At 39.2% G+C, this 22,832-nt stretch overlaps 2 protein-coding genes across 13 annotated transcripts in view; both read right to left on the bottom strand.

Moving 5' to 3' along the window:
* Window positions 1-799: 799 nt before the first annotated feature.
* On the bottom strand, window positions 800-11,450 carry glra4b (glycine receptor, alpha 4b). 2 transcript variants are annotated; one of them, XM_032534360.1, is made up of 10 exons: window positions 11,064-11,450; window positions 10,338-10,465; window positions 9,544-9,611; window positions 7,554-7,777; window positions 5,092-5,174; window positions 4,865-5,002; window positions 4,547-4,761; window positions 2,729-2,887; window positions 2,079-2,174; window positions 800-1,967 (listed from the first exon to the last, which is right to left on the bottom strand). In XM_032534360.1, exons 1-10 carry the CDS (start codon window positions 11,120-11,122, stop codon window positions 1,695-1,697), a joined length of 1,443 nt encoding a protein of 480 aa, XP_032390251.1. In that variant the 5' UTR covers window positions 11,123-11,450; the 3' UTR covers window positions 800-1,694. The 2 variants fall into 2 exon arrangements, with proteins under 2 accessions (XP_032390251.1, XP_032390252.1); XM_032534361.1 differs by having other exon boundaries at window positions 2,079-2,171.
* Window positions 11,451-12,663: 1,213 nt separating this feature from the next.
* Window positions 12,664-22,832, bottom strand: part of aifm1 (apoptosis inducing factor mitochondrion associated 1) — an 18,570-nt gene continuing 8,401 nt past the window's right edge. For 7 of the 11 annotated variants that reach the window (XM_032533676.1, XM_032533678.1, XM_032533677.1 and 4 more), the window contains 15 exons: window positions 22,417-22,488; window positions 22,240-22,308; window positions 21,758-21,876; window positions 21,528-21,658; window positions 21,014-21,104; window positions 20,755-20,839; window positions 20,601-20,677; window positions 19,969-20,077; window positions 19,744-19,851; window positions 19,565-19,653; window positions 19,341-19,481; window positions 18,804-18,946; window positions 13,494-13,618; window positions 13,214-13,404; window positions 12,664-13,129 (listed from right to left, as the gene is read on the bottom strand). In XM_032533676.1, the coding sequence (XP_032389567.1) occupies window positions 13,058-13,129; window positions 13,214-13,404; window positions 13,494-13,618; window positions 18,804-18,946; window positions 19,341-19,481; window positions 19,565-19,653; window positions 19,744-19,851; window positions 19,969-20,077; window positions 20,601-20,677; window positions 20,755-20,839; window positions 21,014-21,104; window positions 21,528-21,658; window positions 21,758-21,876; window positions 22,240-22,308; window positions 22,417-22,488 (1,622 nt within the window). In that variant the 3' untranslated portion in view covers window positions 12,664-13,057. The remainder of the gene's footprint in view (window positions 13,130-13,213; window positions 13,405-13,493; window positions 13,619-18,803; window positions 18,947-19,340; window positions 19,482-19,564; window positions 19,654-19,743; window positions 19,852-19,968; window positions 20,078-20,600; window positions 20,678-20,754; window positions 20,840-21,013; window positions 21,105-21,527; window positions 21,659-21,757; window positions 21,877-22,239; window positions 22,309-22,416; window positions 22,489-22,832) is intronic. The other 4 variants (XM_032533682.1, XM_032533685.1, XM_032533687.1 and 1 more) reach the window with 1 other exon arrangement.

Genomic DNA, 22,832 nt, shown 5'->3' with positions numbered 1-22,832 from the left:
TTATGTAAGACAACTTCTTTGTAATTATGTATGTATCCCTTTTAAACACTAGATAAATCTTAGTCCTTATTAATAAAAAATCACATCTTTATAAAATATTTGTATGTGTGCCTTGATATCCACAAAATCTTTAACAGTGAAATATCAACAAATGATCCCCTCACCATTTTCTCACTGCTATTTGGAAAAATAGCCCATGGACATAGGTTTTACACAGAATCTAAGTGCTGATGTATTCAGGCCTTCTTCTCCTGTATATATGCATGTGGCAGCTACATTTTAAATTAAATATTAATATGACAGCTTAATTTTATAGACTAGGTTTCTAGAGATGGCCCCATTCTCCAAGCATGTATACACATAAATGTTATTCTAGCAATATGGTAAAACAGTGGGAGACATTGAACAAATCATGGGAACAGTTCAATACAGTTATTGCAGTGTAATTTTGCACTTTTACCAAATGAAAGTGGAGTGAGGATTGAAAATAACCTCGACAGTGGTAAATGGAGGGAAGACAAATCTAGGGAAAGCTAGTTCAGTGCTGTTTAGATGATTCCTGGCTTAGAGGATTTCAAAATTTGAAGATTTGAGTAGCACAGCTGATTATTAAGGGCAATGCTTTGGTTTAGATCCTGGCTGACTGTTACATTTTCAGAGGAAAACACATTTTCTCATATTACGTATCAGGGTTAAAATTAACAGATCATTTTATCATCATATATTTTTTTTATCATCATGTATGTTTTTATTATCATCATATATAAGAAAAAAAGGTTACATCATGATGCATTCACTATTTCAAATTGAAGCATTCCTTTATTTTATATTGACCAACAAAGAAGTTCAGGGATACATTTGTGCCAAAAAACATCAACAAGAAAATCTTTCTCAGTGTGTAATTTAGATGGGCTTTGTTAAACACTAATACAACACCCATTGTGCAGGCCTAAGCATAATTTAGTACAAGTTAATCAGTATGTTATGATAACTGTTCTCATGCACCGTTGATATTCTCTGGCCAGTATGCACTAAGATGGTTGAGGTTAAATAATGATAAAAAAGATATTCTATATATATTTGGCTATACGTGAGCCATGTCATTATATCAACATAGTGGCATGTGAAAATCTCTGGACAATGTATCCTTTTCTTTTTTAGGCATTAAATACCTGAATTTAAAATTGAGACACGTTTCAAAAACAGATTATTTCAGTCTTTATTACAGACGTCCTATTGGAGGGTTCAAAATGTAAACAGATAAATAGTAGTCATGTCATAACAAATAGCATTCCATCTTGGATTTCTGCAGCCTGAAAAGAAACTAAATATTTTTGATAAATGCATTTCCCAGGCTTATAAAGCATATAAGAGTTGCTACTTTTTCAAAGTATGAATCCTGCTTGTAGTGATATTTTGACACTGGCATTAGTAAACTTACAATAGAAAATGTACGCCTGGTAAGAATGTGCTACGGTGAGGCTACAGTAACAGAAGTGCTGAGAAAAAAGTGTGTTTCTTTGGAAGTGTTAAAAATTTAAAGAAACGGATGGACTCTTCCATGCCATGGACTGGACATGCAGTCAAAATGCATCTTACATGGCTCAGCTGAGGACTCTCAGCCTGTAAATGTTTCAGTGAAGAGAGCGGAATTAAAGGTACCCATGTCTTTATGGTCCTCAGTCATTGGCTTGTCACAGCGCAGCTAGAAGGTCTTCATGTCGTAAAACTTTGTAGGTAAGCCAGTAGAGGACATTAAACATAAGGAAACTCATGGGGAAAAGAGCTCGGGCGATGGTGTCAATCCTTTTTGCTTGATCGACAAAGCGCCTACGGATGTCATAGTAACCTAAACCAGGAGGTAAATCGGCAAAGACTGGTGTCGCATCCATTTCAGGTGCACTTCCTGTTGACAGTGCAAGTCCAAAACTCTGAAAGAGTAATCCCTGCTGTGCCAGCTCCTCCTCCTGGAAGGAAAAGACAGCACAAAATAACCATCTGCTCTCAGTGAGACTCACACAACTTCACCGATGCCAGTATTTGTCTGGTGTTAACCTGAACAAGGCGAGAATACATACCCTGGCACAGACAGTGCACTGCAGGGCTACGTTCCCATGAGGAGCATTGTTGCCTGACGTGTTTTTTCCTTTCACCTTACTGTCACTGCTTCCCTGCTGATGGGGGAATGAGCAGTACATAAATGTAATTATCAAACAGACTGCATTGATCCAACTGTTTGCAACCATGACAGTGTGCTACATGAGTGTTTCAAATCTTCATTAACAAGCAATCATTTGTTTCTTACAAAGTGAATACAAGTCTGACAATAATGCGAAATGAGACCACTTGAAGATGTAGTCAGAGCAAATTTCAATGGCATTGCGTTAACCCAATAAATGAATCAGTACAAACGATTCAAGCAGATGTTTTGTGTTATAAATATTACAAGGTATTAATGAATACTCTGCAGTCACACTGCTTTATTTAAAATACTTAAAGGTGGTTTGGCCTATTTTGCTTCCCTTATTTTTCTTCTCCCCATGTGAGGCAGCAAGATGTTGAGAACAGTGGAATGAGGTGAGGGCTTGAATTCATTACAGGTCAGTGCTGTCTGCATTCCCCGGCTGGGGTGCAACATGAAGCTAAGTCGTGTAGCTCGTGCATAGCTGGGCGCAGGGAATAGCAGGTGACAGCTGCCCGAGGGGCTGAGTGGGTGGGTTGCACTCACAGTACTCTGCCGATGTTGCTCTTTGAGCTTCTTCCTCAGTCTGAAGAACTCCTTGTGCTGGCGTGAAACAAAATTAACGGCTGCATACTCCAGTAGTGCAGCAAACACAAAAAGAAGACACACCGCCATCCAGATGTCTATGGCTTTCACATAGGACACCTGTGGCACCATGAAAATCAGATCAGTGAAATCACTCAGTTAATGTTAACGTTCATGACATGAAAGGCATGGAATTACAAACTCTGTGTCAAGAGCTTCATGTTAGATGGTGGAAGAAATTATACTTACTGTAAGTAAACTACAGTACAAAAATACTCAAGTAAGAGTACAAAAATATTACCAACAAAATATACTTTATGTCACAGGTAAAATACTCATTATGTAAGCGGTACTTAATTGTAACTAAAGTATCATATTTTATAAAATGATTATAGTTTATGTTTTCTATGTAAAATCCTAATCTCTTAGGAACTAGTATCTTAAATTGTTAAATCAAAATATTGGTGTAAAAAATACAACATTTGCCTGAAGTATAATGTAGTGAAGTACTAAGTTGCAGAAAATGTAAATACTCAAGTTAAGTCAAAACTTTAAAATGTACTTAAGTAGCCTAAATAAATTAATCTACTACTACACTTTATGTATTTGTTTACATGTGATACCTTTTAGATAATATTTTATAGACAAAACTAGATCAGCTTATAAAATTTTATAAATTGTTAAAATCAGCTTCACCTTGACCAGTGATAGTATTAAAATGTATCCTAATACATCAATAATTATAATACTAATTATAATCCAGTATTATCATACACATAATAGTTTAACAGTCTGAAAACAAATGTTGTGTACTACTAGAGTATTTTTTAGTATTTTTAGATTGTTGTATTACTACTTTTATGAAAGTAGTGAAACTGTGTACTTCTTCCACTTCTGCATTTGTTTAACCATTTATGCAGTCTTGTCGATTCCTATCAGAGCCCAATGCATCAATAAATCAATAAAATCTGGGATTTTAATGAATTAATTGAATCAATAGGTGATACAAAATATTTACACTCCTGCCCAAACCTAGGCTGAGTTTAATCTCTCAGATTTTATTAGCCTCATTTAACTTTCTCTTTCTTGTAATTATTACCGTCTCTGGTACCAGTAGCAATACAAAAATGACAATGTTGCGGTAATATTTGTCACGCCAGTTTCTTGTAACAGGTAGTAATCAAACATTTCAAATGTCCAATGCACATACAGTACACACTGTGTATATAAATATACAGTATATATATATGTGTACATACACTACCGGTCAAAAGTTTGGGGTCACTCACAAATTTCCATTGCACTCCATTGTAGCCAGAATCCCAGCAGAGATCAGTTGCATTGTTTTTTTAACCAGGCAGCAGTTTTCAATTACATTATGTGCTGACATAATTGCAAAAGAGTTCCCAATGTTTTTCTAGTTTAGTTTTTAAAATGATATCAGATTAGTAAACAAATGTGCCTGGAACATGTGGTGAATGGTTGGTGATAATGGGCAATGTAGATATTGCATTAAATCAGCCACCCCCTCAGATCACTGGTATTCTGTCTATAATGGAGAGGAATAAAAATTTGTATGTGAACCCCAACTTTTGACCGGTAGTGTATATATACATATACTGTATACATATATATACTGTATATATGTATACAGTAAATATATAGCTATATATATATATATATATATATATATATATATATATATATATATATATATATATTCGATGCAACAACCAATTTTCCATGACATCATCCAAAATTGTAACTAAACGTTCCGACCTTTGGTAGAGAGGCCCTGGAGCCAGAGCTCTGTGTTGTCATGGTAAGCACCGTAGTGATCCCCAGACCCACTCTGGCTGGAGCTGCATCCATGTTGATCCAGAACGACACCCAGGACAGGATAACGGTGAGCAGGCTCGGTATGTACATTTGAATCAGGTAGTAGCCCATTTGACGCTCCAGGTAGAATTTGACCTCAATGCAGGTGAATTTACCTAAGCAAAGGAGGAGATACAGGTGCAAACTGACAGTCTCATTAGAAGTTGATTAGCAGTTTCTATCGAGGATGTTGCTCGTGGGTCGTCATGTGTCATGTACCTGTGTTGTAGTGCTTGGTGCAGTAGCCCAGGCCTTTCTCCTCTTTCAGCACAAACTGAGGGAGCATCAGATCATCAGCCACCTGCACTGCTCCCACATCCAGCCATTCAAAAATAAGATCATTCATGGTGTAGCCAACTAGAAGAAAGATGGAGAGAAGGTATGCGGTATGCAGTACGTTCCTGACTAAATCTGTATGTAATGTATTCAAGCCTGACAGAACTCACAGCTTTCGAGCTGCATCGTACACTTCTGGCTGTCCATGGGGAAGTTTTTCAGATCCATGGGACAGGAGAGGGTAAGTGTCAGCCTGGAAAACAGAGACAGCAAAACCGTGAGTGGATGTCCAGCTAGCCCACAGCACAAAAACCCACAGCGTTGTCTCCTAGGGCTGGGTTTAAAAAAAATTCTAATTGATTTTCATTTGAATTATCCAATATTGATTCATAAAATCCAGTCTGTCTGTGTCATGTGAAACTAAAAGACATAAGGAATCCATTGGTACCAACTGGCGGGTAGGAAGTTAAAATAAATGCTCCAAAGATAGACTACATTTTGGCCAGGGAAAAACTGGCATGGACATTTTAAAGGGGTCCCTTGACCATTGACCTAAAGATATCTAAATTAAATGTCACTCATAACTCACTGACTGAAGAGTCTGTTAAGTACCACTTCATTGTGTTGATTGCGGTTGTGTCTTTATGTTAAATAAAAAGTACATTGGAGTAACTGCTTGGGGTCAATTCTTAATGTAATCATTGATACTTTTAAAAATGCACCAGGTTAGAGGGAACCTTGTTCAATTGTAGAATCTCTTTCACATCCAAGCAAAATTGGTTTTGCAACTGAAATATCCCGAATCGACATTGACTCGGAAATCGATTCAAATGGAGACCCTGTCAACATATGTTAGGTCCATAAGCGTTTGTGTTATGTGGTGAATGTGAAAATGAACTGCTACCTCCTGTCAGCTCTAGCCACTGAAAAGAAATAAGCGGAGAAATCAGGCCAATTACAAAAGCAGGTCAGTCTGACTTCATGTTACCTGAGCTCATTACTATTCATAAGCTTGCCCACTTGCGCTGGGTAAAAGATGCTGATAGCCAAGCTCTCATTGGCTAGCTGTTAGCCAGTCAGAGTCAAGGAGCTTAGCTTGTTGAATATTAATGAGACCTGGCACAAATCTAGTCTTCCTGCAGGCTTTCCATACCACGCTAGAATGGCTTGAAACAAGGTAACCACAGTCTTTTTTCCACAAAAAATGTTGCAGAGTCCATGGTAGAACTTCATACATTACCACAAAGTAATGAAATATGGGTAGCAGGGCACCTTTAAAGGTCACATCAAGCAGCTCTAACCTCTCTGACACCTGTCCTCCTTTCTATTTCTCTATCCCACTGCACACAAAGGACTGACAGGTCTTGACAGACAACATGTCAGCCTTTATGAAAGGCTTGAATGGGTTGAGAAACACAGCAGCACAATAGTAGTAAAAAAAACAGTAAAAATAGGAGTGTGCTTCCTCCCAACACAACGCATAGAGATAAGATTAAAAAAATAATATCCTATTCCTCAGTAGAGGTGTGGGCAGGGACTCATGTCAAATACATTGAGCTGCAGGTAATATTTTGCTGCTAATTTGTAAAACTATAGTGCAACTATTTTATATTAATTGACGTCCGTTACAGTCAAGCCATTGCCAACTCAGTTAATACAAAGCCTATTAAGCCAATCAGCTCAACAAAACTCACTCAGTATTTCTCAGTATGGCAGAACAACAGCAGTGGTCAGCTTTGGAGACAGAGGACAAAAAAAAGCTAATTACCTCTTCTGAATAATCCATTGTGTTTTTTAATTCTTCAAGTTAGCAACTGCGTGGAGGAGGGGTGGGGGTGCTCCGAGAGTGCTGTTGTCATTACTTAGAATTTCTTATTGGGGCGAGAGAAAGGCTTAGGGTTAGAGGCCTTAAAGATAGGCCTAGAGCGTATGTGCACTAGGCCTATAGCTTTAAGGAGACCGTCTTCTCTTTATTACAGCAAGGGCAAAGTGAAGAATCTCACACTATACAATATCGATCTATCACTATCACAGTATAGCAATACTGCAGAGAGGAGAAATTACCGTTATTCAGTGTCTCCCAGTAGATATAGTGGCTAGCTCTTTTTTTGTTTAATTTCTAATTTTATGAGCAAGCAAGAGTACAATAACCCTGTTATTTAAATATATATATATATTAAAGAAGCTAAGTTGGTCATTTCAGTTTGATCCCCTTAGTTTATGGGTTATGTTTAAGGTTCAGTAACCAGAGAAGCAACTGCTCATTCAGTTCATGTTAAACAGAACTGCTAATAGAGCTTCAAACATTGCTTCATCTTTCTCATGTTCTAATGAAAACCATTACGCTACACTTCACCATGGCCCTAGTGCCACATTGCTGATGTGATTCTGTTTTAGCCTGCAGTTATTATTCACAGTGGGTGCTGGACAACACAATGACAACTGAACTGAACTGGAGTGAAACAAACATGTTGTTAGACCATAGAGGTTAAGACTACAACTCGTATTCAGCTGGCGACTTGACAAACCAAGGAGCTGGATTTGTAATGTCTGATAAAGATACATCCAAATGGGTACATCCTGGTGCATTATTCAGCCAGATCATCAATAAAAAAAATAAAAATAAAATCACCTGATGCTGTAGAGGACATTTCCGTTTTGGAATATCCGAAGCAGCTTGTTATCTGTTGTAACCTCGTGAAAGTTTGCTCCCTTTTCATTTGCAAAGAACAGGTCAGGTTTCCAAATGGAGTCCAGCATTGAGGGGTCCAGGTCCAGGGAGTCATCAGGGTACTCCTTATATGCCAGTCGAGGGTCATTCCACTGCTGTCGCAGAAATACATTGAGCCGGTAGTCCTAAAGTATGAATGTGAGTCATAATAAATAAATAAAGATTGTTATAGGTATAAATGTCAGACACAAAATTGCCACAAGTGGCAATAGTGCCCTACTAGATATCATATTAATGTATTAGGTGGAACTGAGAGCTCAACACGCTGCAAATAAGGAAAATGCATGCCATTAGACTCAACAGAAAACATCACCAATTTCAAAACACATGAAATATTTTCTATATTTGCAGCTATGTCATAGTGAAGATGTTTTCCTAATTTGTTTGTTTTGTCTATTTACATATGGCTATGCATCTACGTATGGTGTCATTTAAAAAACAACCTTGTGATAGGGCAAGATATAAATTACCCTGCAGCGTCTCTCAGCAGGCGAGGAGCACTGTGCCCACGCAAACTCTGTGTAGGCATAAATAAATAAATAAACACTGGCAAACAGACTTAATTGCTCATAACATGAATGACAGAAAATTCCACTAACAATTTCATAATTTTAAAATGGATGGCTCTCCGTAGAGGATATTTTAGGAAAGCATGAGCCTTCCAAACTCTTAACTTGAATAAAAACAAAAAACAAGACCGTCCCCGAACACGCTCCATGGGCTGCACAACTAAAGGTTTTCCCCGTTGTTGGACAGAGACACAGAGATATGAAAATCAAAGCTGACATTATGTTATGATGATCACAAGATGGTGTCATTGATTAGTCATTTTCTAATGACAATATGCTTAGGCTTCATTAAACATGCTCCAAATGGCCTCTCCAGAGGGAGAAGAGCCAGATGAATGCCGCTTCAGATGAATGAAGAACAAAGACTCTGATGCACCTGATAAGTGAGCGTTGACCTGCTCCGACATCCTTGCATTGTTAAACCAGCTGAGGCTTCTTTGAAGACACATTAACATCTCTAAATAAAATAACAAATCTTTTATTTTTTACTCTTTTATTACTTATATTTCTTCATCATTAGTGTAATATTATTGTTGATAATATGTTACTACAAAATATAATCAACACATAAATGCTGACATATCATTATGGAATAAGCTACCCAGCAGTATATAGTTTAAATTAGCCCCATCTTTGCCAGCTCTAAAGTGATGTTTAATTATGCATCAATAATTAAAATCTAATAATGTAGTGTATTATTCTGAAATGAACCTTCTGGGACAAAATCAGTGGCGCATGTTTACTATTAAAGAGACAATAACATGAAATTGATAATGAACGATAATATGGCTGCTACAGACACCTTTTTTTAGGCATCACTGTTATGGTCTTTCCTGTGAAATTCTTTAGAGGATACTGTCTAAAACCTCTCTTTCCTTAACTACCCTCTTCAGAAGCTTACAGGGGTAAGCAGCAGTATGTGGAAGAACAACAGGTCTACTTCCTTTAAAACCTGATAATGTAAGACCAGTAAGACAGAAGCCAAGAGATAATAAAGAGCAATTTGTTGCTGAAATAAAGTGTAAAACCTTGATATTGTAAGACACTACAAAATGTGACATCTTTAAGAAAACTACAATGTACACTGGTCTGGGGATCAGAATTGCCACTTAACAGTCACAGGGATTACAAACAGTCCAAAATGTATGATTTGTTCTTAACACTGTATTTAGATAATCCAAGGTTGATTGGCCCAACAATCAGATGACAAAAGCAGATGTTCACATGTTTATCAGATGCATCTTCCAGATTATCACATTTTTGTCATCATTGGATCACCCAAACAAGGTGTGGCCACTGAGGATTATAAAGAAGATTCTCACCATAGTTGTTTCAGTGATGGATCCGAAGCTGTTGATGAAGATGTTACAGGTGACGTTGATAGGGGGACCTGACAGAAGCAGATTGTCATCACACATTATAGTCACAAGGGTTTCTTAAATGCCATTGATGATGTTTTCTGAGGAGACCGCATGAAGTATTGAAGATGGTAAAGAGCAGAGTGTTCTGGCAAAATAACATCTGCTTGCTCTCTTCATTATGTGCCGTGCTATGTCCTGATAAATAGACGTATCTTACGTAACCAGCATGAAATTGTGTTGTCATTTCCAGAACGTTCACATTAGTGTAGTCCATCTGCCGACCACCAAAACTTTAAATATTTCAAGGAGGCAATAATTTATTGATTCTCCTTTGGTTACATTACTGTATTTATAGATAATCAGCTGGGATTTTCCCTGCATGCACTGACAAGGATGTTGAGCAAGTATGAAATATAAATGATATGTGACCCCAGAGGGGGAAGAATGTCAGAGAGAATCTGCTGGCTTCACTCATGACGCAAGATCAAGATTGGACTGAAATAGGCTTGTGGGTAAAATACAAGGGCATGTGTACATTTCTATCAAATCTGAAAGAGAAATCTAACCTAAGGCTGTGGGTCAGCATAAAAATGGTTACAACTAATGACAAGAAAACACGGCTCCTTTGTGAAAACATCATAGCCTGCAGCACCTCTTACTTTCAGCACATCTGTGAATGATTTGTGCTGCTTCATTGCCCAGATTGTTACGCAAAATCGCACTTTCTCACACCTGTCCTACAGCGCGTTCGTTACCTTTGAAGTTGGGTCTGATGCGAGCGTCATAGCCAGATGTGCGTCCCATTAGTTTGTCCAGAAAGTCTGATGGAGAGGGGGGCTTGGCTGCCCTGCTGGGGAGCTTCATCTCCTTACAGAGAACAGACCTGCCAGGTGACATGACAACCAACACTGGTTGAAATTTTCTTAACTTAGTATTTAATATCATTTTTTCCTTTAGAAAAGGTTTGATCTAATTTGCAAGGATGCCTACTATTTCAGCCTACTAGCATCACAAGTATTGTAATTGTTAATATGTGTCAACAGTGTTCAGATCAGATTGAAACTATCTTATTGTGCTTAAACGTCTTTATACAAAGACTCAGTTCAAGTGATTGAATCTGTGATATTATTTCGCCACACGTCTCATCCTTTAAAATCAATCAAAATCTTTTTTTTGTCTGCATAATCTTGCATTTGACAGTTTTGAAAAAAAATGTAACTTAATTGTTGTGTTTAATTCTAGATCTAAATATTGAATGCATCTCACAGTAATGTTGACGTACTATGGGTCAAAGAAGCACAGACATAATGACTTATTGTTAATAGTTCTACATTGTCAATATCATCATGTCAAATATTTTCTGAATATTATAATTACACTGTCAAACAAACATTCATTTACATTACAATGGCTAAACAGCAAATATTTATCTTAAAAATAACTTCAGGAAGGTTGATACACTGCAACAAACTGGTTCTTACCTGCCTTGCAGAAAAATGACAGATGACGACCACACCACACACAAGATGTGCAATAGCATTCTTAGTTAGAAACAACAAATGTAAGACCAATGCAGGGAAGAAGAACTGAAAAAGAAAAGAAAAGCAAAGATGTAGAGAAGTTGTTGTTGCTCTTCTAGCCAGGATCTGTGTTCTGGACTGGCTGAGCCTCCCTCCCCCTCCGCAGGTGTAAAATACAGGAAGCTGCTGCTGTATAATTCAAAATGCCTGTGTTTGTGTGGGTGACTTCAAGCTTTATCTCTTTTTTATGACCATATGCATGTTCAAGGAATTACTGCAAGCATATTTAAAGAGACAGGACCATTTCCTAAGCAGAGTGGCCAACATTGCTCTCACAGCATCATATTAGCAGAAATATTTACTTTTTGCTGGAAAAAAAACTATTATGGAAAAAAAACATCATTATTAAAAATATCATTATTCAAAGATTGAAAAAGATTTTTAACAAGGTGTCATGTTTCAAAATTGGTCAAATGCTATCATATGGCCTACGGACAAAAAGAACTTCAACCATAAATCAAAATAATCGTCCTTCAAATGACAATATTTTCAGAAATTTAAATGACAGATATCTTCCATTAGAGACGGTTTAATTTGCTTTTTAAAAATCCAGTATCATCAGTATATTAAGTTGTATAGTGTAAATTTTGTTAGAGATCTATTAGGTGAGATCTTACCATTTAAATTAAGTCTTAATTGTCTACAATTATGAGAACATGTGCAATCACAGCATCCTCCACGACTGCAGATTGAAGACCAAGGGTAGAGAAAATAGCACGGGGGCAATAACTTCCAATTAAATCAAGCGTAACACGTTCTGTCAGTACACATCCAGGGTTTTTTACAGTATATCTAGCAGAGCTAAATGTTTCTTGTTTAATTATTTCATCTTCAAATTGCTAGGCAATTTCTAATATATAAATGTGGAAGCACATATTTCTTCCTCCATACAGAGGGGGAGGCAGTTGAGCCATTTACTCATGTACAATTAATGTCAAAGAAAGCGATGGGATGCTGCACGTGTTCGCCTCACACTTGAAAGGCTGTTCCACACTTCGCTCTGGAGCCCACAGTGTCAAATAGGATAAGAAATGTGCGAGAATACAAAACACAAATGTGATTCTAATAAGAAGCCCATGGCAGAAGAAAAAAATCTTTCTGCATGCTTGAACACTTTTACCTCCGGACAGGAAAAGTAGGGCAAGCTTCATTTTAATGTTCTTGTTGGAGAGCACATTGGCTCTTAATTAGATCGTACATCTACACACTGTAAAATGTACGTCAGCAGCCCTTTATACAAGCCTGTCTGTACCCAGTGCTTTTAGCTAAAGTAAGACATTTAACGTCACCTCAATCAATTTAAAAAGTCCACTCACTACAGGTCACATGTACTGTATGACCAAAGTTGCCAAGCAGTACACATTGATTGAAAGTCTTTAGGCCAAATGAGCTCAACCAAACAGGCTTTAACAACCATCACAGCTCAGAATGCAGGTCAACTTACAGTATATGTCATTATCAGTACTATTATCAAGGGGCAAAATTAAAATAATGGGATCACTCCAATTGAAAAATAGCTTTTATTGCAGCTTCTCTCACAACAAGCTGCTCTGATCACACAGAGGAAAACAATAATCCATGCTCAGCATTTTTAGCCTGGTGGGGGGAAAGCACAATCACATCTTGAACATGATTTTCAAAAACATGAGCAATAGGTTTGGTGGAAAATTATTTTTCCTGGATAGAAAAACAAAACAAAACAAACAAAACCGGTGCAGCAGATACAAATTCCAAACATGAAAAATATTTCAGCGACATGAGATAATTTACATGAATCCTACTGCTTTGTATGTATGATCAGTTTTGTTTTCAAGAGTGTGGCAATGGCTGCCAAAGTTCAGTCTTCACATGAAGCTTAACTCCTCTCCCACAATGAGTGCTGGCCTCCACCATCTTTAATCATCATGGATGTTAAACAGTTTGGCCACCTCATTCAGATCTGCATGTTCCTCTCCATCCTTGATAATCTACAAAAGACAATTTACAAGAACCAAATCTTTATTTCAATTCCTTTCTATGACACAAAGCATTTTTCTTACAACGTGACATACCTTCCTTGCGATTGGCATCCTGTTAAACACGTTCCACAGGATAATGCCCACCACCACTTTGTCTCTCAGGTAGAAGATGACTCCTTTTCCATACTCGTCTTGGTGCTGCTCCACAGTGGGAGCAAGCGTTAAAGAGGCCACTGGGCTAGTAGCTGTGTCCTCCGTTTCACTTTCAGAGCGGATCCCAGTTCCTGCAATACATTTAACGGGTAAGACTAAATCCAAGCCTTTGCCTTCAATAAACCGTTTTTGCTTTACAAAGTTAAGATTTCTTAAATACCTGACTTCTCGGTAGCAGCTTTAGGTGTATCTTTGGCAGTGGCTTTGGCAAACACTCCTACTGTTGGTAGGCTGCTGTCAACAATCCCAATCGCCTCGTAGCCTACATCAGGACCCAGGTCACTCCTGCGAGAAACCATAGAGGTTGTACAACATGTTGATGGGAATATTATTATTGTTTTGATTTTTTTTCCTGCGCTATGGCAAGTCATTGTAGTGCTGCATGGAATTACAGAATACCTTTAAAAAAAAAAAACTGCTTTATTTCAAACAAGTGGCCTTTTTCACCCCATACATTCTAATGATTTTGAACACTTTATAATAACCATCATTAATAGATGGTAAATTGATAGTTAATTTATTTATAAATATACACACACACACACACACACACACTTCTTAATATAATTTAATAAAGGGCAAAACATGTATCATTGCTTTTCCAAGCAATTACTAATCAATAACTATGAAGAACATTTGTTAAAACTTTATAATAACCATCCAGATAATGTTTCTAGACTGTTTACAGACCAACAAGTAACTCTTAAAGTGTTTAAACATTAATTGTGAAATGTTTTAAAAATAGTTTCTTAAAAAGGTTTACAAATATTTTTTGAATCATTACCCAATACGTACTATAGATAAATAAGGGATATAATATAACAATAAATTGTTAATTTACAGCACTACCCATAATTAGTGTTTGTTTGTCTGTACCCGGATTTTATTTTTATTTTATTTTTTTTCTTCTGCTGCCTGTCGCCTGTGATTGATGGTCGTGCTGCAATACTCGGCTATTGACCTGTCCGGTTGCGCTATCACTGCCGACTACGCCGCGGCTCTACACCTTCACCCGGACATCGCTTCCAGCCCCGCCGGAGATACATCACCGAGGGCCCGCAGGAATTTCCACACAAAAGCTCAACAGGAATAAAGTCCATCTGGTCCAGCTCTCTCGCCCTCCACGCTCTACCAACCGGGCGGTTGACCACAGCGTGTTAGCCTGCCTAGCCCGGTCGGCTAGCACCGCCACCAGCTGTGACACCTCACTCAACTTCGCTCTGCTCAACATCCGCTCACTGACAGGCAAGGGACAACTCATCCAGGACTTCATCTCCGATCGTAAGCTAGACTTTTTCTGTTTAACCGAGACATGGCAACAGCCCAACATCTTTTCTGAAGTCAATGAATCCACTCCTAGTGGATTTGTTTACATCTGTCAACCCCGTGGCTCTGGCAGGGGAGGAGGTCTCGCGATAATATACCGCGAGAAGTGGAAGGTCTCGCCGGTGTCTGAGTCTGTCTTCAGCTCCTTTGAATCTGCTGTCTGCAAATTGTCTGGTCCCACTCCAACCATCATGCTACTGTCATACGCCCCCCCTAAACCAAATAGTGATTTTTAAATGACTTTGCTGCTTTCCTTACCCACTTATCCTTCTCCTCACCAATATAATATGCTGGGCGATTTCAATATCCACTGGACAATATAAACCTGCCTCTCACAAAGATTCACATCCTGCTTAGACAGTTTTTGGATGTCAGCAACCTACCACTTTTCCGACACAACTCAAAGGACATATTCTGGACTTAATTGCTGCTTGGTGTCACCCATCTGACCTTACAGCAGATGAACTCCCATAACTGACCATTTTCTCCTCTCATTACAGTGAAACTCAGTCTCCCATCTCAAAATACCACGCCTATTTCATTTCGGAACATAAAGAATATCAACCCCGCACCCCTCACTTCAAATATCCACTCCTCCCGCCTTCCTGACACTCACATCTCTCCACCCCGATGATCTGGTCTCTCATTAACACACTGGAATCCATAATATTCCAATCACTTGCACCGTTGAAAAGCCGATCTGTTTCTTTCTCCGTCTCCGCCCCTTGGTTCACCACCGATCTCGCGTCTCTGAAAGCAAAGGTCGGCAACTTGAACGTCTCCATAGAAAAACTGGTCTCACTATTCACAAAGAAATGTACAACAACACATCTACTAGTTACAAGGACTCTATTGCCAGACCAAATCCCATACTACTCACAATAATCACGGCCAACAAAGGAACCAAGTCACTGTTCTCCTTACTTAACAATGGACCCAACCCTGGACTCTCTCCTCCCCATTTGTACACTACCTCCTTCTGCAAATCGGTAATGTCCTTTTTCACAGAAAAAATCAAGAACAACCACAGCATTTGGATCAATCCTCCTCAGCATCTCAGATAACTTCATTCATCCACACACTCATTCCCTCTCTTCCGTCTCCCCACTTTTCAGAAAATACAGAACTCCACGGAATTCCAAGCCATTACTGTAAACTTGATCCCTCCCACACCAACTTGTTAAAGCTGTCTCCCTCCTGTCCCTCATATCTGCTATCATCCACTCTCCTTACCACTGGAACCGTCCCTACATCCTTCAAAACTGCTGCCATCACCCTATTGAAAAAACTGGTGCGACCCATCCAACTTCAACAACTTCGTCCTATTCCAATCTTCCCTTCTCTCCAAAATTCTTGAAAAAACAGTTGCCTCTCAAACATCTCACCTATTCCACAAATAACCTGTATGAACAGTTCCAGTCCGGTTTCCGCCCTCATAGCACTGAAACAGCACTCATCAAATCACCAACGACCTCCTCATGGCAGCTGATTCTGGACTCCTCACCATCCTCATCCTCCTCGACTGAGTGCAGCATTTGACACCATCTGTCACACCACCCTCCTAATAGGCTATCTTCCATTGGCATCACCACACTCCGTTAGACTGGTTCACATCTTACCTCTCTGGTCGCAACAGTTCATTCAACTCAAGTCTGTGAATCCATTCCCTCCTCCGTCACTTCAGGGTGGCCCAGGGCCTGTTTTGGGGCCCTACTCTTCATCATTTACTGCTTCCCCTCGGCAATATCTTCCGCAAATTTAAATTCACTTCCACGTTACGCCGATGACACCCAGCTTACCTCTCACCAAACCTCGGCACTTCCCGCCCACCTCCTTACGGATTGCATCTCGAAATAAAAATCTGGCTCACCCAAAACTTCCTCAAATTAAACAGTAATAAAACCGAGTTTCTCTCATTGGCACCCAAGCCACTCTTTCCAAAACAGACGGTTTTTCTCTCACAATTGACAACTGTCCGTCTCACCCTCCCAAGGTTAAGAGTCTGGGTGTCATCCTTGACAGCACATTATCCTTAAAACCCATGTCAATAACATTACCCGGTCTGCCTACTTCCCTACGTAAAATCCATCGCCTCCGCCCCCTTACCACACGCTGCAATTCTTGTCCACAGTCTCGTCCATTCCGTCTCGATTTTGCAAACTCTCTCCTCTTCGGTCTCGCTCACAAATCCCTCCACAAACTTCAATGGTCCAGAATTCAGCTGCCCGCATCATAACTCGAACCCCTCCATCCACCACATCACTCCTGTCCTAACAGCTCCACGGCTCCGGTCCAGTTCCGTATCAAATTCAAATCTTCTATTAGCATTCAAGGCCATCACAACTCGCCCCCCATATTTGTCTGATCCTCCACGTCCCACTCCCTTCCGCTCCCTCAGATCCTCTTCCTCCATAAACCTGTCTGTCCCCCCGCGTCTCACCCACCATGGGGGGCGAGCAATTTAGCGCTCTGCTCCCGTCTCTGGAAACTCACTACCCCCCCAACTCAGAAACATTGATTCATTCCCCATTTCAAATCACAACTAAAAAAACATCGTTTATAACTGCGTATTCCACCTAAATGTCTGTTGCTCCGCCTTTTGTTGTATAGTATTGTTTTGTGTATAGTATTTGTTGTTCTGTGTATGTATTTGTTTTGCGTTGTATAGTTTTGGTTTTGTTTTGCTGTAGTATTTGTTTGCGTATGTATTGTTTTCTGTTGTATAGTATTTGTTTTGCGTTGTATAGTATTGTTTTGCTGTTCTAATTTATGAATTCCCTGTGCGGCGTCCTTGAGTGCCATGAAAGGCGTCTTTAACTAAAAGTTTATTATTATTATTATTATAATTAGTAAACATTATAAAATTATAATTTGATTGTTTGTTAACAGTAAAATAACAATTTACTAAAAGTCAAATGACAATTAACTAAAGATGAATTAACTATTACTTTACCATCTATTAATGATGGTTATATGTTACCATGATTTTATTTTGGGAGTTAATAATACAGTAATATAGGTTGACACTGCAGCTAGACAGACTGTCATTTTGTGCCTAGTGTCTACTACATTTTCTAAGCAAAAACAAAATCTCCTGCAAATCGCTTAGGAAATAGTTTAGCTGAAGTTTATCCTCCAATGTGAAGTACAGCAACTTCTACATTTAAAAACGGTGTATGTGAACATCACACAACTCCTACTCTAGACACACAAAACAAATAGGGCATAGAGGGAACTTGTAAAATATGTAGATGTGAATGTCAGTGATAACCCCCCACTACCACCTGATGAGTTTCAAGCTGGTTGATGACCTGACCTGTAATGTCACAGCGAAATGACCTTACAAAATGCTGCTGTGGTCCCTCTGCCCAGACCGCCTGTTCACTATGTGGCATCACCCAGAAACATCCAGACCTATGTCTCAGTAAGATTTTTAGGGAACCTGACTGTACATTGTCCTCTGTTACTGTGCCAACATTCCTGTGAAAGGCTTTGAAATATGTTTGACTTATGCATGTTTTGTATGTAGCATTTGACCTTTGATTTTAAAATGAAATTTTTCAATGAGTAAACATAGAATGTAGAAGGAGGGGTATACTGTGTCTGTGTGTGTGTTGTGTGTAGCGCCCAGGAGGCGTTACAGCAGCCTGGTTCTGCAGACACATTACACTGGCATTCGTAGGAATATCAACATATTATCTGACTGATGCATACATCAGGATAGTTTGATTAATGGTCCTGTGTTTTTGGACTGCAATGAACCCACGTTGTCGGGCAGTGTGACATATGTCACCAGCTGCTTAAAACATGCAGTCACACCCTTCATCTGTGTAGTGCGGGCCACATTCCACACAGTAGTTACATTTTTGGCTACTCCCTCTCTGGATATCTGGTAGAGTCCCCTTGTGATCACATCAAAAATGCTTTTATCAGAGTTAGTAAATGGCTGAACGATGCAGCACTGTGTTGGAAATTCCTATCCTAATGGCCTCTAAAGGCTGTTTAAATATTTTAGGATTTAAGGGTATTTAAGTTCAATGGCTTCACGCTACAGATCTCATTTGCAAAACGGTTTGAATGTGTGACCTATGAAAACCTTGAGTTAGCATCACTAGCACAACATAGAAAGTACCATAATACCCACCAGAACATAGACTGATGCCAGTAGGGTTTGTTGGCTCCGGTCATATTCTCTCCTGCTAGTCTTCCACTCACAACAGCGTGATCGTGGTGCTCCACTCGTCTGCGGCCGAGTCTGATGTCATAGAAACAGGCAGCATCTCCTGCCTAAATCCAGACAGAAGGGGTTGAGGATCTGTGGCTTAGTTTGCAATTCCTAACAATATTACAATTGCATTACATGGTTACAGAGATGCATTGTTTCTGGACCATGACCTTTATCACTAAAAAGACCATCAACTCCATGAAAGTGAATCCAAATATCCCTCTCAGCTTTTAAAAGAACATAAGATATCGTTCAAATTGGCAAATGGTGTTGAACATCAACAGAAAAATGGTTGCAACAACTAGTGACCAGTTTCACTAAATCTATATAATATATTCACTATAAATGTGCCTGAATTTCTAAAGCCAATCAAAATCAAACACTGGTTCAGCAACTCATAATCCTGTTGACTGTGGTTATTAGAACACTTCAACTACCTTATGAACAATAACTTACCACCCAAATATTGGATCTTGCTTGCAGCTCTGCATTGACCCGAAAACCACCAAAGTCAGAGTCTACCTCCAGACCTGCTGATTTAGCAAGGTCAACATTGGGCTCCAGGCCAACAGCTGCAACAATGTGGTCGGTTTTCACCTACAAGGTGAAGCACAAGATAATCAGTAACTAATGAGTCATTTACCAAATTACACTGGACTTGTACAAGAACCTGGACCTACCAAACGGCCGTCCTTCAGTTTGATTTCTAACTTATCATCTTTGCAGACCACAGATTTCACCAAAGCTTCTGATATGACTTTCACACCCTCTAGAGAACCAAAGAAAGAATATTTGATAAAAGAAGAAATGAGTGCAGTGTGCAACTAGATATGAGAGTTCAGATATGCATAGACATTACCACTCTTGACTTTTTCTGTTGTCCAGTTGCTCAGATACTCAGGCAACACTTTTCCCATGTTGCCCTTCTCAGGGAACATCTGTACCACCTCCAGGTCATACTCAGTTGCTGGAAAAAAAGAAGAAAAAAGATAAGCAATCCAACAGCAGAGCCACAACTTAATTGTGTCAATAATTAGAAGTATCAACTATTTGGTCATTTTGTCATCTTGTTTAGTTGTCTTACATCTCCTGCCGAGTGCACAGGCCAGCTCGCTGCCCAAGAAGCCGCCTCCAATGATTGTGATGGACTTGACGTTTCTGGAGACCTTATCCAACGATTTGAAGTCCTCGATCTGAGGAGAACAAAATGTATATCAACTTCTCTTTCTTTGGGCAATGGTACATCACACTTTACTCTCAACATTTAAAATTAGCCTTAGACAAGTGTGTTAACTTGTCTATGCAACTATGAAGGGACTGTAATAAAAGAACCATAAGAAACAGTCAATCGACAAAAGGAAACATTGTACACACTTCCGCCACCTTATTTCAATTTGAATTACGGAGCAAAGCTTTTGCATTTCCTGCCGTTTTTCACATTTTAGAATGAAGTTATACTTTCTATAAGTATTTTCACTGGATCACTGACCTATTCCTGAGTGTTGGAATCAACATTTAGAGAGTACTTTGTGTTATCTAACACTTCCAAACAACTTATTCAGTCAAAAAATATTGCCAACTAATTATTACCATCATGTCATACCTTTACTTTTATTCCCACAGCCAAAACGTGTCACTTTTTTGGAGCTTAGTACTATCAGACAGAAATACCCAAACTGAAACAAAGCTATCGCCCCCTTGTGGTAAAACACTGACCTTGCGGAACAATGTTGTCTTCTTCATCACCTCCTCTCCTGCTCTTTCAATGACCTGTAAATTTCTTGGCACACCACCTGCAGCAAACCATTCAAATTAGCTTCCACCAGGCTTAAACCACATATAGTAATAAATGCATCAGAAAGAGGCTTACCTGTAGCAATCAAACACTTGTCATATGAAATCTCGGTATCATCGTCCAGTTTTATTTTGTTTCCTCTCACATCCATGTGAACCACCTAAAGTGGATTAAATCGTGTTATCTGTTGTCAAAAATCTCAATACAACCAAAAAGTACTTTTATGTCTGCCAATGAAATTCCTCACTTCTGGTATGAATACTACCAATATGTACTGTATAAAATCCTGACATCAGCTCACTGTAGTGTCTGACTGTTACAAATACAAACCAACCTTTTTGCCGGTGAGAACTGCTACGCCACCATTTTCTGCACCATTCAATTCTTCTGCATTAATGTAGAATGATGGTGGCTGGAAGTAGATACTGGCGTATAAACACAAAAATTGTTAAATCTTTAAACACTTTAAAAATAAATCATTTGGCCACTAATCATACATTGCAAGTCATACATAAACCACTTAAACCAGTAAAGTACTGCTATCAATTGTAGCTGGTATTATGACTGTACCAAGTTGCAAAGACGCAGCTGTGTCCAACAGCTCAATCCTGGGGAAAATAAATCATTAGCAGCACAGGAAATTGTAAGTTTTGTTGTAAGTTTTTGTTTTTTTAATGGAATCAAAGAAATGTCCCAGGACAACACAGTCTAATTTCCTGTGATGGCCACTTATCACAGCAGAGAAAGACAAATTGTGTGAAAGGCACAGAGTTACAGTGAGACAGAAAGAATGTAAGGCAATAAAGTTGTATAGAGCAAAAAGCATAATGCAAGAAACTTAAACACACCTCCTTTCCTTTCCATTCCACTGTTTGAAACGCAGTGTTTCCGTCACACTGGGGTCATCAGAGAACCACAGTTCCTTAGAGAGAGGTGGTCTCATGTATGGAGGGTCTGACTCGTCAGTCACAATCAATACCTGGTAACAACAAAAAAGTATATACAGTACATGATAAAAACAAACAAATCAACTGAAAAACTCTGGAGCAACAAGGCGATTAATGAACTGAATGCTGACCTTGGCACCGGGGTCTCTGGCTCGAATAGACCGGGCAGCAGCAAACGAGGCAGTACCTCCACCAATAAGGAGGTAGGGGGTGTGCGAGGGGACCTTGAGAGAGTCAGGTGCAGGGCCACCTGGAGTTTGCATGAGAGAGCGACAGCAAGCACGAGAGAGTGAGAGTAAAAGAGAGAGAAAGGCAAAAAGCAGAACAGAGACACAGTCAGTGCATGATCTAGGCTGATCATCAGTACCCATGAAAAATTAACCTGAAAAGGAGTAAATGGAAAAAGAAAAAAGTTTTCATGTGAGTGAGATTAACCTTTATCATTACAAGAATCCAAACAACGTAAAAAAGACATTAACAAGGAGGGGAAAAGAGCTGTAATTAGAAGAAAATGTTAAAAAAATACTTATAGGTGTTTGAAATTAACAAATTAGGAAAAGTATGGGTGTCTGCCCACTGCCCCGCTCCAAACGAGGCTAAGCTATGGTCTTACCACTCTGTGCCACAACTTCAGGTTGAGGCTCGGTTGGCTCTGCTGCGGGGCTTTCTGCTGCTGCAGGTTCTGTTAGTATAACCGGAGCATTAACCACTTAAGACTAAATCAACCCACAGATGTGGTAAATTTACAGTACATCAATGGTTCCATGCACAGGTCTGACTGGGTGCTTACCACTCTCCACAACAGGTGCAGGGGGCAGCTCTGTAAGCTCAAATGGGGACGGCTCAGAGGGGGGTGATGGTTCTGGTAGTATAGTGGCAAAGTTACATAATAATCCTGGATGCACTAACAGTTAATGTGTGAAATACATCTTTATCTGAGCTGTAGTGTGTATCTACTATACAGCCTAATGTCAGATGGACAAGCACATTTACAATGGGGCTCGAAGGTTTGGGCACCCCAGGTAAAAATTTGTATTAATGTGCATAAAGAAGCCAAGAAAAGATGGAAAAATCTCCAAAAGGCATCCAATGACATATTAGACATTCGTACATAATATACATATTACACATACATACATTTATAATATGTCACAAAAAGTTAGATTTTATTTCTATCATTTACACTTTCAAAATAACAGAAAACAA

The sequence above is a fragment of the Etheostoma spectabile genome, chromosome 13, assembly GCF_008692095.1.
Source record: "Etheostoma spectabile isolate EspeVRDwgs_2016 chromosome 13, UIUC_Espe_1.0, whole genome shotgun sequence".
NCBI classification, from domain to species: Eukaryota; Metazoa; Chordata; class Actinopteri; order Perciformes; family Percidae; genus Etheostoma; species Etheostoma spectabile.
This window is presented reverse-complemented; position numbering and strand designations above follow the sequence as displayed.

What these genes read in the sequence shown, in the direction of transcription:
- glra4b (XM_032534360.1), bottom strand. Translation starts at nt 11,122, where the DNA reads ATGCTATTGCACATCTTGTGTGTGGTGTGGTCGTCATCTGTCATTTTT. An exon ending in CATCAGACCCAACTTCAAAG is followed by an intron (nt 9,612 to 10,337) that starts GTAACGAACGCG and finishes TGCTTCTGTCAG; the next exon opens with GTCCCCCTATCAACGTCACC. An exon ending in CACCAAGCACTACAACACAG is followed by an intron (nt 4,762 to 4,864) that starts GTACATGACACA and finishes TCCTTTGCTTAG; the next exon opens with GTAAATTCACCTGCATTGAG.